We start from the raw sequence: 16,822 nt of genomic DNA on the forward strand, positions 1-16,822 counted from the left end.
GTGTTTAGGGTCAAATTAGCGAGGGTATGAAAAAAAATGTTTTGTAAAGGATGTACTTTTTGCCCCAACAGTCAACACTACGTGTTTAGAGTACGATTTGTGCGAGGTATGGCTGTACTAAACCCAATGATGTAGGTAAAGGTAAAACTGACGTCCGTGACATAACTATTGAAATACTTGTAATTGTTTAGGGGTTCAATTCAATAAATACTTGCTCAGAGCAGCGTTTTGTTTCCAATAAGGGTAGGGTTTCACACGCCATTACTTGTTAAGGGGTGCATTTTTTAGAATATGGAAAATACTTGTTTAGGGTGCTTTTCGAGACCCCATGGTCGCGCATGGTATCCACTCGTCAATGGAAGTGGCCCCCCCCCCTCCCGGGGGGCAGCACGCGTTACCCACACGCCCACAGGTATCTCATATCAATCGATTTTGATGTTTACGCCACTTAGGGTATCAAATTAGGGGATTTCCCTGTTCACGCTACTTAGGGTGGCTTTTCTCATGGGTTACGCCATTTAGGGTTGCAAATTTACTTAATGTCATTACGCCATTTAGGGTGTATTTCTGAGGTTGTCGGACACGGGTGGGTAGCAGTCCATGTGGAGAGTGACCCCCCCCCCCCCCCCCCGGGATTGCTATCAGTTTAAAAACATGGATGAAGCAAATCCATCTGATTTTCAGGTGCAAAAATGTGATTATTTTATTAAAAGAGGGATACTTCACACTTTTTCACATTATACAACTAATCTTACTTCATCTCCAATTTGTTTAGGATGATAGATTTCCTCAAAATGTTGACTGTGATTTGAAATATGAATGACAGAAATTTTCCATAGACTTCAGCCTAAGTAACCAAAATATATCAAAGAACGAATTTCAGATCATTAAAGTTGTGATTATATCATCAGATACATTATTTCATACTCTTAGGGGAAGTATTTTCATTTGAGGAACACTATAAAAAATGGTATTTGCATTTCATGATGTATGAGATAACTACTTGTATGTGATGTCACTAACCCCCCAAACTTTTAAAATTCATGTTATTCCTTGATGGATTTTCATCAAGCTTTCAATTTTGCGATTCTCTCATTTATCTGCGAAAGTGAAGTCAAGGTAGACTTTCCCTTTGAGAAGTTGGAAGGAATTCCGTTTCTGTAAGAAAAGATGAAGGGGCTCTGTTACCTAAAAAAGATAAGTTGGCTATAAAGATAGTGCTAATCAAACTTTGGCCCAATAACACAAAGCTTACCAATTAATTGTAAAGTTTGTACAATTGAATTTACATTGAAGTAATGATCAATTTCTTCAATTGTAATTACAAGCCTTATGATTAATCACTCAGCCTCGGTGTAAGATACAATATTTTACAAACTTGAAAGTGAATATCCCTTTCACATATTTTAATATAAAAGTATTTAGTTTTCAAAATGATATTGATCAAGACTGAATTCTGTTATTTGCTGAGATCGTAATGAAAAATATGTTTAGCTCAGTTGATTTCTCATCAGTTTGAGGTCTCTGACACAAAATTTGATCTGATTGATCAATGTGCTCATTTATACAATTGATTGTATTGATCATCATGTGTAATCAATCGTACAGATCACCCATACAATCAGTTTACTTTATGGTACAGGGCCAATGGCACACTCTTCATTTTTAAGTGCTGCTCTCTCTATTTTGTATGATGTTGTACTATCTTGTATTCATTCAATCGTTACATATTCTATTTGTGCTCTCTTTGCAAACCATGAGTAATTTTCCTATTGTATATGGTTATGCTTGTTTTCTTGTGAATGGTGCTGTAATATTTCTTGTTTTGTCATACTTGCCAGTCATTTATCGAGTCTCTTTGCTACCTTTCATGCTTTTATCATGATGGTTCAGTTTTCATGAAAGTTTCTTCTTAGCCAGTAGATTTTCTTAAGGATATATTTTGCTCTTGAATTCCTGAAATGTACCTGTAGGTCAAAATCTTGAGAAACAAGGTCTGTTGCCTCCTTAATCAGATGATTAGAATGTAGGTTTTCATATTTCTTTATGGGGAAAAGACGATCAATATTGAATATTTGTATACTGACCACAATGTGTCAACGATTATTTGATCATGTTTTCTGACAGATTTTCTCTTGTGCATGAATTTGTTTTTGGCATTGTGACTAGGTAGAGCAATAAAGAAGGACAATCTTTATAGACGTAGAAAAAAAAATCAGTCTTACAGGAAAATAAGCCCTATATGTTTTCTTGCCATTTACATGACATATCAAACAGCACATATATTTGAAAAAATATATATTATTATTATTTTATGTATTCTACTACAACTATTGCACAAGCTAACCCACAACTCACTACATAAGTTATTAGCTGATAATACATGTGTGTCTTAATATGGGAAGTAAATTTCCATTCAGTTGAAACAAGATTGTTGAGAAAAATAAAAATGGATTCACTTTTCCCCAAGAAAAAGACCATTCCCTCCTGTAAACATCTTGTTAAATCAATATTTATAATTATATCATAGCACTATGGCAGGAATATTTTTTATGTCGAATGCTTTTGCCTGCAATGGCAGCAGGGTTAAAGTCATCCTAATAATGATAATTAGCGCCTTAAACTCCTTTAGAGTGGATATGAGTCTTCTAGAAATTCCATGATCATCATTATAACATATAGTGTACTAATGATCTGGGTGCAATGTCACAAATGTTTTCAGCACGGACAGGTTATCATTAATTGACACTAACAATGAAAACCTTTGTACCTCGGTCACATTTGCTCTACGGCGGCCGTACGAAAACAGACTTTTTAACATTTTTTGTAATAGCTACATATAGGTGGTTTGAATAAAAATTGAATAAAACGGCTGTTTTTTACTTGCCGTATGGCCGCTTTAGAGCAAATGTGACTGAGGAATTAGTTTTGATTGGTTGAGAAGCCCTAATCAATTACTGTTATTTATTGGTTAGGTTTTCGCAACTAATCTCTAGATGTTTCCCCAATAAGAGATCATTTGAGTTTGGTCTTATTACTGATATTTTACAATAGATTGTATCAATCACCATGTATAAACAAGTGTTCTAATCAATATGACAAATTGCAAAGCTTTCAAGTGTTAATATATAAATTCCCTTGATTAGGTACACGCAACGGTTCTATAACAATCGAGCCATACTTCAGGTTTTCACTGTAACAATTAAAGCAACAATCTTTACCAAGGTAACTTCTTGTTTCAGTTTGTGGCACTGATCTTGCCCCATCATCCTTTGATTGTTCAGCAGATTTGGAAATAAAAAAATCTTGATGATTTGGCCAGTTTGCTGTCCATTTCAATACTCAAAAGATTTAAAGATTTGGGTTAAGTACTCTATGGTTTGTCGCAAGAAACTTGCAGTCAATTACATCTCATTTTTACTTTCAAAAAGGAATTACACATCTTGCAATTTATTACAAGCTCACAGCTGTGGAAAGTACAAAATAGATTTGCTATTGATAAAATTGGTCCATTGAAAATTTGTTATTGAAAATTGTTCAATTGCAAAGAAGCTTTTTATTTTGCAACATTCCCAAAGATTCTTAGAAAAATAGCATTCATCTAAATTTTTTCTTTTGGTCCCCTTGTAGTATATTGCTATACATAAGACACAATGTTTGTCAAGTGTTGTACATCTTAATGCACATTGTGGTTAGTTATTTAATTCTTGAAGTCACAATCATGGTATCTCACAAAAGGTCTATTTCACCAATGAGAAGAAATTAGCTTTCATACAAAAATGCAGCAGTATTAATGTAGGTGCGAATAGAAATCTATTGCATGATTTATATGAAATCTATATTTCACTTTTAATTATTTTTCAAGTTTTGTTGACTAAATCTGCATTTTTATTGATCTACATGTGTAGTTTATAAGTGATTAGATGAATTAACTGAGCTGCAAAGTGGACAAATATAGGAAAGAAAATGTTCTCAAAGTGCTGTCATTTTGTCATTGAATGTTGCTTTTTGAATTAAGAATGAAAAGAAAACCTTTACAGATGATGTATTGTATCATGTGCTTTTGCCAAGATGTAATCTTAAATGTAAGTTGAAGATGGAAAATAAAAAAGGTTGAAAAAATAAAGAATTTGCTGTCGGTAATGTGATGAATTAAATTTATAAGTTCATATAAGGTGAAAAGGAAGTGAAAAAAGAGGGAAAAAAGGGAGAAAATAGGGAGGGTATGAGGGATGTGTGTGTATGAGAGACAAGGAGAAAGAGGAAGGGATGAGAGAGGAGAAACAAGAGGGGGAGAGAGAAAGATGAAGAGAAGGGGGGGGAGTAAATAGGGAGGGACAAGAAAGAAAGAGGGGGAGGATGAAGAGAGGATGGGGAGAGAACAAGAGACATTTTGATGAAGAAATAAAGACAAATAGAAAGGACACAATGTTATGGATTACACAGAAGCTTGGGTTACCTGGAACTATCATAAATGAAAACATCCAGTAATGACATATTCTGACAAAAACAAGGTATGTTGTTGATACCTTTTATTCAATGTACATTATGGTACTTCACATTTAAGGCAAGCAAGTAAATAGTTATACAATCATTTAACAATGAACTGATATAAAATTTCTTTGTCGCAAGTACTGCTATTTGAGTAATAATTTCCAGTTTCATGTCGACAAAGATCATGTAGCACAAAGAAGACTCCTTCATGACAATTATGATTTATATACTGAAAGAAAGCTCACAATACTGAAGGGTAATCATTCATAAATTACCATGTGTGGTAGTCCCGGTATTCTCTCTTGGAAAGATTTTTTTTTTCTATAAAAAAACCCATATTTTCATACAATAACTAAACATCTACTGAATGGAAGAGCCTTTTAATCAGAGGGTTGTGTATTCAAATCCCACCGCAGCCTAGCGTCCTTTGGCATTGTCCACACTTTGCCACTCTCCACCAAGGTGCTGAATGGATACCTGGTAGGATGTGAAAGTCATTTTAGCTTGTCCCAAATCGTTAGCACCTTATATGGCGAATGGCCAGGGAGTGGAGGATGTGCTTACATTGTGTGCGAGAATGACTGATTGAATAAATCGCTATTAGCGCTTAGAAACGTATAATGTATGTATTTTAATAACGCATTATTGATAAGATTATAATTATTATTATACTTCAAGTGACCTGTTGTTCTAGAACAAAGCATTTGACATCCTCAGAAGTGTTCAGAATATAAAAAAATACTGAATGCCATAGAAATCATAATTGGACATAATATCTAATTCAAAATATACTCTTTACTTAGCAAGTTTCAGGAAGAAAAAAAATAATTGAAGTGGAATTCGAACATGATAACGAGGTCATATTTTGATATATAAGTATTTGATAAAGAAGGAACAAATTGTTAATACAAGTAATCACTAATTATGCGATAAATTGCACATCCGATTTCAGAATATAACCAGACATTCATCAGTATTATAAAAAACAAAATATATGATACACATTTCTTTAAATTTGAGCTGCGACAACATCTACCAAATCAATTTCCTTTTTTGAAAGCAATAGCTAGAGTAAAGGCATTATCATATACAAATTGATATACAAATATACACTAACTGAAAGCTCCAACAATAATACATTGTATGTTCAGGATGATGACGTATTTACCCCCCCCCCCCCCATGTATAACCATCCTTGATGAAAACAGGTGAATAAAATGTTCTAGCATTGTCATAAAGCAACATAATGGTTAAATCCTATGAGAAACTGTACAAGGAAATAGACAATGCAATCAATTTCAAATCATACTTGCCAATGGAAAGTGCAATTTTGATTTGCTTTAGAGGCATTTTACCATACAATGGCAGTTACCATACAATAGTAGTTACCATACATTGAAAGTTACCATACAATGTTAGATATCATACATTGATAGTTACCATACAATGGTAGTTACCATACAATGGTAGTTACCATACAATGGTAGTTACCATACAATGGTAGTTACCATACAATGGTAGATATCATACAATGGTAGATATCATACATTGATAGTTACCATACAACGGTAGTTACCATACAATGGTAGTTCCCATGCATTTGTAGCTACCATACAATGGTAGTTATTATATCCTACGTAAATTAAATCATGTATGCTAATTGGTTTAAATAACATCATGTGACCAAACATATTCTCACTATTTTGCAATGACATTGAAAGTGAAACGCCCACTGAAGAAAAATTACTATTCGATGATGTCAATGATGGAATAGTGCACTATTCTATCATTGACACAGATCGCGCAATTTCTCGGGTGCAGGCACAAATACGCATTCCGCTGAGCACGTAGCTTCAGAAAAAGTAGGTCAGTCTGCACAGCGCGTTATCTATAAGATGAACTACGTGTACAAGAACTATAGATTATCAAGATTGGTTGCTGTAACTTATTGAATGTAGGATATAAAACAAATATACCAGGCCTTTATTTTGAAAGTATTGAGGGAATTATTCATCCTTGGTTGTACTAGCAAAATTACTGTTTTAATAGTAATGCCAGTCCAACCTTGGTTGAATAATTCCCGCTATACTTACTCAAAGCCTGGTATATTTGTATACTATAGAATGGAAGTTACCATACATTGATAGTTACCAGAAAATGATAATTTGTTTAGTAACCATTAATGGAACATTTATCATTTAAGATAAAGTTGAGTTTGAATCCTGCGAATAACAAAGTAGTTAGGAAAGCTCCATGCCGTATAAAGCATGTGAGATTATTAAGTTTATTGACTTCCTATAAAAAAAAGTCATTACCCTGCACAATAAACAGATATATGGGATCACACACAAATCTTGTATGAATGACTGACAGCCAAAATAAAATCATACATTTTATCACACATCAAATCTGAGGGCATTTAAATCTAAATATTTGTAGCATGAAGCAATAATATGTGTAAATCTCCCAAATCAAGGTAATTATTATCACACCATTATGGATAAAAGATCTACTGTCAAAAGTTCTGACATATTTATGTTAACCAAACATTGTAATAAAAAACAGAATATCAAACAGAGATGAGCACATGAAAGCACAAGTAATATTATTCCTTGGACAAAAAAAACCTGTCTACTCTCATAATGCCAAGCTTATTTATTTTAAAATTACTGAGCAATTACCATTTCATTTACCAGAATCATTAGACAGATTATTTTATACAAACGAACACTTCGGTGGTCAATAGTTGGATTCTGTAAGACTTCACAATTGTGACCGGTATCATAGACGGAATTTAGGTTTAAATAGCAATATTTTGCAGTTGACATCTTAACACTGCCATTCTTCCTATATAACATGAGATGTGTGTGAGCTCAAAATTTATTTTCCCCTTTTTCTGCTCATGAAATGCTAAATCAATGGAACCCTGGATATAAATTCCTTCAGCAAGAAATCTATCTACACTGTGCTACATCCAACACAGGTGAGGTAAATGGGGATCTGGACCCTGTTGCATAAAAGTATCTTTGCTATCCAATGGTAACTACCATGGTAATGATGATCAACAGCCAATAAAAATCAATGATTCCATGCAAGTTATCATTGGATGGCAAAGTTACCATAATGGTAACTTTTATGCAATGGGCCCCTGGTAGGAATTTATTCCTTGAAACGCGGAGCGTACAGCAACAGCTCTGTTAAAGCAAGGGTAATCATGCTCCATTTTTCTAGGGCAAATAGAAGTTTTTGATATAAGCAGTTATGATCATATATGTTTGATCACAGATGGTAGAGTTGGTTATCATACTTTGTGCTCATCTTTCTGTGATGTTGATGACATAACCCCTTCCTTGTTTGGCTGGGTATCCCCTTGGTTTGGACGTCCATCTACTAAGAGAATACTGGCATGGAGAAGAAGTGACCGCTCTGCATCTATGTAGATTGGAGAATCAAATAACGAACGCAAGGATTCTATGAGATTTGAGGAATTAGCCAATCAAATACAAGGATTCTACAAGAAATGAGCCATTAGCCAATCAAACGCAAGGTTTGTATGAAAAATCAATCTTAAGGACATTCCCTAGTTTATGTTTGTGCACATCATGATCTGCACATATTTTACGTGACATCACAATGGATGAACAGGTGATTATCAGCTATAGGTATCAGCAGATCCAATGTTTTATTTTGTAAAACTAAGTACGGTAGATGAAAATGCTCCATGGACCAATGTTTCTTTTAATACCACTACAATTTCTGAATACTTTACTGTAAAGTGCTGCAAGGTGTGACAAATAGAGGTCAAGTTCGAATAAATGGTAGAGTGGTTTGATAGATGCAAAGCCTTTGGCGCATTTTGTTGTTTAAAATAGCATACTTGCTCCTACAAAAGTACTGATAGTTTGAAAAGAAGCACATGGGCCTATTTTAATGTTTACACCACTTGAGTACACCTTCCTTAACAAGCTTGCAAATTTTGGTGAAAATGTCATGGATTTAAATAAAGTGCAGCATTTATTGTACTTCTCATATTTGTTATAGAAATTTCAACTTTTTGAGATAATGTTTTTGTTTCCTTTCACACCATTTGAAAGAAAAGAAGGTGCTGCTAACCTTAAAAGGGCAAATGAATAGCAATATGAATGAATTCTCAATTTCAGCATACATTTCTGAACTATACTATAAAATTTGATGAAATTTTACATGAATTCTGACTTAGTAATAAGGGTTGACTGCAACATAGTGATCTCGTGGGGTCTGAAAATGCCAAATTCTTATGAATGCGCAAATCTCAATAACTTCCAATTTGGTGAACTTCAAACCTCAATAAAAAAAAATCAAGCACATGAACCTAGGGTATTTTTTGCATACTAGTATTTGAAATATTCAAGTGTTTAAAATTGTGTGAAAATGACATGGATTTCATTTAAACTGTGGAACGTCCTTAAGCCAATCAAATGGCACAATTTCTGCAGCTAGTAACTTCCTATTGATAACAATAGCAATATAGGTTCCTACAGAGTTCGGGATAAAGGTTGCCATTACAAAGGTATCTCTGCCTTAGTCAAATCTCTCAGGACCTCAAAAATTATTTGATCAAGAATAAATTTCACTTAGTAGATGTTAATAACACACTTTGCATAATCAAGGGACCGTTTCATGAAAGTTATCAGCACTGGCAGGTTGTCATTACCAAACAGTTACCATAGTAACAGTCAGAAACCTATGCAACGTTGTTAGATTTTACAATTTGTCAGACGACAAATGTTATGTATATTTCTCTAGTCTGACTTTGACTTTTTACATATGGGGAGAGTTCTGCAAGATAAATGTAATCTATTTTACTTTATTGATAATAGTGTCTATTTACCTGATATATTTGTTGATATATGAGTCCATTCTGTCAGCCATTCTGTTAGCATCTGTCTGTCTAATCCTACAGGGTTTAATCCTCTCTGATAGCAAAGCTAAGATGCAAACCACACAAAATGATATGATGTACAATCAATATGGTGTACTGGGATAACAATTAGAAGAAAAAAACAGGGAAATAGATGGCTGGAAGGAATTACTAAAGAAACTGGAAAATCTTTGAGAACCTAGTACGCTTTCACAGGATAGAACAGCATGGAGAAAGTTTGTCCTTGGGGTCACCAGGAGTCACAAACGACTCAATGGCACTCAACATCAACCAAATAGAAATTAGAAGACTTATGAAATTATCTAGAATTTCCGCTATTGTACATTGAAGAAAAGGAAAAATCTCTGACCCTGTGGTATAAATAATTTAAAAATAACGCTCTATAGGACATCAAGTCATTAATATCTCACCTTCCTCAGATCATATTCATCAATACTATGTATACCAGCTTTGAGTATGGCCTGATCCATTGCTATCATAAGGCTTGCATGAGTTGAGAGTCGTTTCCTAAGGGAAGGGCTAGCTGCCAAGAACACCCACTGGGAATGAAGCTTGCATAGATTTTTCTGAAAAACAAGGAAAATACACCAAATTACAATTTTACCACAACGTAAATTGACAGCTATGGGAAAGAAATGAATAAATGAATAAACAGAGCTTCTAAACTGGTAGACCAAAGATTTCTTTGGTTGGCCATTTCCTAAGGGACGGGCTAGCTGCCAAGAACACCCATTGAGAATGAAGCTTGCATAGATATTTCTGAAACACAAGGCTGTGAGGTCAGTCAAACATATTATGGGAATGAAAAATTCTACAGGAGAAGAAATTATATATATCTAATATTTTATATGACTCATCATGGGATGGATTCAACCATTGAATATATCAAATAGGCACAATCAATTTCACATCATTATCGATGCAATTTAATCAAATTAGAAATCAGAATATTCTTTTCTGAATTTGGGGTCAGAGTGAATGTTATTTTTAAATGAGTACCTCATAATTTACTTCCTATTTACTTCCTTTTTTCTCATTAAGATTCTACAAGTTGAGCATCAGAAATAAATAGGAATAGCGCTTGTCCAAAAAAGGTAAATGAAAACCAAAGTAGCCGTTTTGGTTAAAATAGTGCTGTTATCGCTAGTCCTGTCGATAATCGCATGTTTTTGCCACTTAGCAATTATCGATAACCTTTCTCTTGTTGTCAATAATACTCGCTATTATGTAATACAGTAAAGTTCCTCCGCATTCGCACATATACATGGGGAAACCCCACCTCAAATGGCCAGTAATAACGGTCTAATTGCTTCAGCTGTTAGCGATGTTGTTGCAATGAGGCTGTCTCGCACACCACAGAAGTTTCATACGTTGATGAACTCGACGGCAATGATTGGTTATTCCAAGGAGTTACCAGCACTAACTTATTCATTGGGCTGCGCTGGATACAACCAATCAATGACAGCTCTGGATGTTCACGAGCGCGTGCACGAGGGCTGGCCTCTGCAACCCGGGTAGATTTGGGAATCATAAATATTAATTCATTACCACAACAAGAGATTTAGTAAACAACATGGTGACTTTACAGCCTCACAGATTAATTTCTTTCATTTAGTTTGTTTGGGTGTTATTCGTTTCGTCATGTTCGTAACTTCAGGAAAGTAAACAAGTTCGACTGACACTGACAATGCACAATCTGTGTCACCAGCTATGCTATGTTGGCGTCGCCCAAGCCTAGCCTAAAGCTATGGTACCAACGTGGACGGGATGCAGCCTTGCCCAAACTGCCATGGCGCATTCAATTTTACCTCGAACCGGCCTACTAATAAAATGTTCTTTTGTTGATAGTTGTAGATATCGGTAATATATTTTTACTGATATATCGACAGAGAATTTTCTTACCGATAACAGCACTAGGTTAAAAAAAAGTTGGGCAGCCTGGTTTTTAAAGAAAGAATCTGACAAGGAGTGTCATAAATAATAATAATAATTGGCATTCATATAGCGCCATCTATCTAGAAATATTCTATTCCGAGGCGCACAAGAATAGAAAGAATTAGAAAGTTTAGATGAGTGTCAAAGTGCCAATAACTAATACTGTTAAAAAAGATAAGACTTCAGTTTAGATTTGAAGGTCTCCAGTGATGGTATAATTCTTAAATAAGCTTTCTATTTCTTGAAATAGTCATTGATAATTCTTGACATGATCTTGGTTATATACTAACCAAATAATTTCTTGAGAGTGACTTGAGAGATGTCTGTTGACTAAACAGAGGCTGAAAAGACAGAAGCTCAGATGCACTCAAAGGTTGCTTCTCCATCTATAAAATAGAACGTTCAAGAGAAAAAAATAATTACAATTCTACAGGATTTATAAACAAGTTAATAGACTGATGATTTTTCCTTAATGAACAAAAAGATAAAGCTATATTACATCTACAGTAAAACCGAAAATAAAAATAATTCTTATTTTTGCAACAGTTTGATAGCTATTGTTTGATGTGTATATATAGTGGATTCATCCACTAACATGAATTTGAAATATATTTTAATGAATGAGGATTGATGGCAAAGAAAACAATGTACTGATAGGTATATTATAAAGTAAATCTAAATATATGTAAAGTATAATCATGTTGAGTTGATGAAAATTCTCCTCACTCAACCCAGTCAAAGTCAGCCATACGAGATTGTTGTAAGTAGTTGGAATTCAACAGCAACTTCAATCACATTATCCTGATCTGGCTAGATGGCAAAATTGAGCTCATAATATCAATAATGCACAAGAGGCCTTTCAACACAGAAAAAATGGGAAATTATATCAGCTGCTAAATTGTCAGTGATATAATACTGACTACCTGATTTCCAGCTATTCTATGATGTAAAGATTCAGAAAGTTCAGATGTGGGTTTCTTCTTTAGTCTTTTATCAAGTCTCTTGAGTATTAATGGATAGAGTCGACGTCTCTTCTTGCTGTTTTCCTGGTGGTTGCTAGATACATCTTCTTGGGTTATAAAGTGGTCTGATAAAAAGATCCTCTGGAAATATAATCTGCATTGGAAGAAGAAAGAAACGGCAATTCAAGAAAGCAAACATCAATTAACCTATATACAGTATTGCAACTGTTACATTTTCAAGGGCATGTTAATACCAGAATTTAGTTTTGAGGTACAGTTGGAGTCAATTATTTACATTCACCAGGGAAACACCCCCTCCCTCATCATATAATCTAGTTAGGCCTAGGTCTTTCTGGTATTTTGTCTTCAGGTACCCGTAGTAATTTTCGGGTGGGTACCCGGGTACCCGAAAATCATGTCGCATGAAATATGACTGGTGGAAAAACCCCATAGGTGACGTCATCCAGCCACTGCGCCGCAAGCCAATTTATGAATGAAAATAAAGTAAGCAGTGCAAGCCTCCCGTGCATGCCCCACGCGCAGTATTCCATCGAAACAAGTCTGTATTTTTTTTTATACTCTGTCACCTCGTACCAAAATCGACCTAGAATTCCACTTTCCTTTATTTAATATGAATTGTGAAAGGTATTCTCGGAGGATCTGTTTTCTCACCGATACCACACAGGTAAACAAATTTTGATTACTTCTTGCTTTTGCAAATGTAAGGATCATAAGGTAACTTAAGAAAAGCATGATCCACATTTAGCCACAGGAAGCCCTATCACGGTGTAATAGTTCTGACATGCATCTCTTTAATCAGAGGACATGGGTTCAAAATCCTACTCCAGGCATTAATTTCATTATCTTTTACCTTTCAATTCTACAATTGCTGCACAGAAAATACGGGATGATAGAAGCCACTGTGAAATTCTGCAAGTAGCAGAGCAAAGGATACAATTATTGTCAAGGTATCCATTATGCAACACTTTAATAGTGTTATTCTAGATATTTTTGCTGCAGATTAAACTATTACTTACACAACTGGTAAAGTGACATAGTACACAAAGGGTATGTTGACTATAACCAGCACCGGGAGAACCTTAGCGACATCCTGTTTCATCTGAGGTATCAAAAAAAGATAGTGAAACAAATATAATCAATCAAATACATACAGAAAATAACATTTGTCTACAAAATAAGTCAGATAATTTTAACTATATTTAGGTATTTTAAGTTGATTATCCTCTATAAATATTATATTATTCCTGCTCTTTCAACCTCTCTCACTATCTCTGTATTTATATCATATCTATTGTTATCTTTGTCTCCCCCTCCTTCCTCCTCTCTCCCTTTCTCTTGCTGTCTCTCTATCCCTCTTGCTCTCTCTCTCTATCTCTCTGATTTCCCCTTTTCTGTTTATGTACTATATAATCAATTTGTTATTTACAAGCTGTTTATTTACCATACAATTTCCCATTTGTAATATTTACTGATGGTAATACTGACCTGCATCTTCTTGTAGAGATCTTTCCATTCAAGGTCTTCCAGTTTCACTTCCTTATTCTTCAGTCTCTTGTTCAGGGAATACACAAAGCGGAAGTCTTGAACAAAATCTGTTGCACCTTCAAAGCAAAGTTTTAATTCAATATTGAACAAAAAATAAGAATGAAAAAAAAATAGCATCCTATTTTATTCATCACTTCAAGGATTTGATATACAACTATTAAACACAAAGTTGCATGAGAGTTCACTTCCCAGACAATTCATGACTCTAGATAATTTCTGAAGACAAAACCTTCCGGACTCGCACAATACATCATTACATAAACATTCTGCCTATATTTTCAGAGCAAGTAAATAAACACAAGATGGTAAATCTTCTTTTTTTAATTGGTACTTCTAGTAAAGGGATAGATCTTTATTTAAACAATCTAATGAATTTTAAATTCTAGATTTTAGAAATTAGATATGATCTCCGACTATACCAAATAATATTCAAAATTATCAAATAAGATTTTCATTTAATTGAATCTAACTAAAGATTAGAAACTGAATCATTTCATGGGTGGGTAAAAATTCATTATGGCTGTGTTTCTTGAAACCATCACAGGTCTTCCTGAACAATCAACAGATACAGTATTTCCAACATAAACTTGCATTTTAATTAACCTAATGATGGTCTCATGAAACATGTCTTCAGTAAAGATTGAGAAAAACTGAAGCACAAACCATCTACAAATCGTTCATAGAAGACACGGGCCTTGGGAGAGACCTTGTTTAGAAACCAGATAGTGCCATGGTGCATCTTTAATGCTATGACTTTGATGATCCCTGCTTTTGGCTTCTCTTCATCTCCCTTGCCTTGTTGATCTCCATCTGATTTAAGGCTAGATGATGGAGTACTGATAGTCCGGCATGAAGCAGTCAGTCGCCTGTACTTGATGCTATTGATTGAATGAAAAAAAATGAAAATATTGCTTGTAAACTACTATATTCCACTCCTAGTACCAATGAGGTCCGAACATTACATGTATGGACCTCATAGGCAACATAAGTGATAAAACCGGTTAGACGTTGCCGTTTCTATTTGCACCCAAGGACTTTGGCAAATGCACGCCTTAATACAAATTGGATGGTAAACATTTTGGTATGAATTAGTTCTTAACATCATAAATAATCTTTTACAATGTTTAAAGGTAATGGATCGAGGTTAAACTTACATTTTCAGTCTTTTTTCTTGAATTCTTGGTGAGCGTTCCAAACGCTGTGAGGACTGATCAACTCCGATGTGATTCACGTACTGGTCAGCTGATCGGTCAGGTGATCGGTTGGTTATCTTTTTGTCAGACGTTCATAATTTATATTATAATATATCACAGAACAAAGAATTGATAAATGTCCATATAGACCCCCGAGATAAGATTTATAAACCACTTCAATGAATATAACATCTCTGTTATGCCCCTGCACAGACTCGTCTACATTGATTTCGATATTTAAGCGTCATTATAAAATTATAACAAAATGAACGCCTTGATTAAAGGCCATAAAGCCTAGAGACTCGCGAGCGTCATGTGACAACTCGCCCTGGATTTGCATGTACAGGATCCTATGGCGACAACAGCCGCGCAAGAGTTGGCCAGAAGAGGCGATGAAATCACAAAATTTGGAAAGAAAAGAACCGGTGAGTACCCATTTTACATTATAATTAGGAAATTAATAAGATTATAATGAATAAGTTAGACCTAAATTTAGGCCGTAATTTATATGAATGGGCTGGAAATTCAAGGCCAAAACGTACCTGTCTGGCGTCGCCTTTTCCAACACGCATTGGAATAGCGGTGTCGCCCCAGAGTGCTATATTCCACTGTAAAGATGAGCTGATCACCAAGCTGTTTTAAAGTTATGCATGTTTTGAAGGACATGAATATTGAGAGTTTTCAACAGAGGTCTGGTCCAATACCAAGAAACAATGATTTTTAGAAAAATGATATTGAACAAATTTAAACCAAGCAAATCAATAACAGAAATGTAGATTCTAGATTCTAGACTATCTTAGATAGTCTAGAATCTAGAATCTACATTTCTGTTAATTGATACCTAGGCCTACTAGATAGTATCTAGTAGGTACCATATTGCTTAATAAAAGCAAATTTCATTCATTTAATACTATTCAATATCTGCATTAGATCGCATCAGATCGATCCACTCACACTAGTGAGAGGTTAATATTAGTATTTTTTAAAAGATCGACCAAGACAGTCTACACTCCCTACAGAGTAATTACACAGCACAAAATTCAAGGTATGGGACTGGATTACAAATCGGGTCTACTATAAAGAGTAATGATACATACTTAGACCAGTAAGACTGCCGTTTCAATGAAGATTCAATATGACAAATCGGCCGATAAATCCTTTTAAGTCGTAAAGGTGTTCCAAACAATGATGCATTGCGACTATTTACATGGAAAACTTGGTACAGCTGACGGGAAAAATTTCGACAGGGCGCTGCCATATTGGTTAGATCAATCTACTCGCGAGAGGGAGCTATGCGGAGATCAGTCGTCCTGCTTGCGAATTTACCATCAACAAACAGTGTACATAATCATCTTGCATCATCATCTTGCATCATCATCATCATCATCACCATCATCGTCATCATCGTCATCATCATCATCATCATCGTCATCATCGTCATGATCATCATCATCATCTTGCCCCTTCTTGCATCATCATCATCATCTTACATCAAAAGAGTCATCATCATCATAAATTATCATCACCATCATGCATCATCATCATCACCATCATCAATCATCATCAACATCATCATCATGCATCATCATCATTATCATCATCATCGTCGTCATCATCTTACATTACATCATCATCATCTGCGTCATCATCATCATTATCATCATCATCATCATCACCATCACCACCATCATCATCATCACTTCCCCGTCTCCATCGTCATCAGAAACAGTACCATCATCGTCGTCAACATC

At 34.9% G+C, this 16,822-nt stretch overlaps 1 protein-coding gene across 4 annotated transcripts; it reads right to left on the reverse strand.

Moving 5' to 3' along the window:
- Positions 1–4,496: 4,496 nt before the first annotated feature.
- LOC129257548 (LETM1 domain-containing protein 1-like) lies at positions 4,497–16,357 on the reverse strand. Of its 4 annotated transcripts, none has more exons than XR_010292874.1 (10): positions 16,169–16,350; positions 14,542–14,756; positions 13,819–13,934; positions 13,350–13,432; positions 12,274–12,466; positions 11,641–11,736; positions 9,826–9,981; positions 9,365–9,461; positions 6,634–7,926; positions 4,497–6,475 (listed from the first exon to the last, which is right to left on the reverse strand). XR_010292874.1 is itself a non-coding variant. In XM_054895906.2 (9 exons), exons 1-9 carry the CDS (start codon positions 16,327–16,329, stop codon positions 7,796–7,798), a joined length of 1,248 nt encoding a protein of 415 aa, XP_054751881.2. In that variant the 5' UTR covers positions 16,330–16,357; the 3' UTR covers positions 4,497–7,795. The 4 variants fall into 4 exon arrangements, 2 of the variants coding, with proteins under 2 accessions (XP_054751881.2, XP_063952256.1); XR_010292873.1 differs by having other exon boundaries at positions 6,612–7,926; positions 12,271–12,466; XM_054895906.2 differs by having other exon boundaries at positions 4,497–7,926; positions 16,169–16,357.
- Positions 16,358–16,822: the final 465 nt, after the last annotated feature.

This window comes from Lytechinus pictus, chromosome 1, assembly GCF_037042905.1.
Source record: "Lytechinus pictus isolate F3 Inbred chromosome 1, Lp3.0, whole genome shotgun sequence".
NCBI classification, from domain to species: domain Eukaryota; kingdom Metazoa; phylum Echinodermata; class Echinoidea; order Temnopleuroida; family Toxopneustidae; genus Lytechinus; species Lytechinus pictus.

What these genes read in the sequence shown, in the direction of transcription:
- LOC129257548 (XM_064096186.1), bottom strand. Translation starts at nt 16,329, where the DNA reads ATGGCAGCGCCCTGTCGAAATTTTTCCCGTCAGCTGTACCAAGTTTTC. An exon ending in CTATGAACGATTTGTAGATG is followed by an intron (nt 13,935 to 14,541) that starts GTTTGTGCTTCA and finishes TTTGCTTTGAAG; the next exon opens with GTGCAACAGATTTTGTTCAA. An exon ending in TATGTCACTTTACCAGTTGT is followed by an intron (nt 12,467 to 13,349) that starts GTAAGTAATAGT and finishes CTTCCAATGCAG; the next exon opens with ATTATATTTCCAGAGGATCT.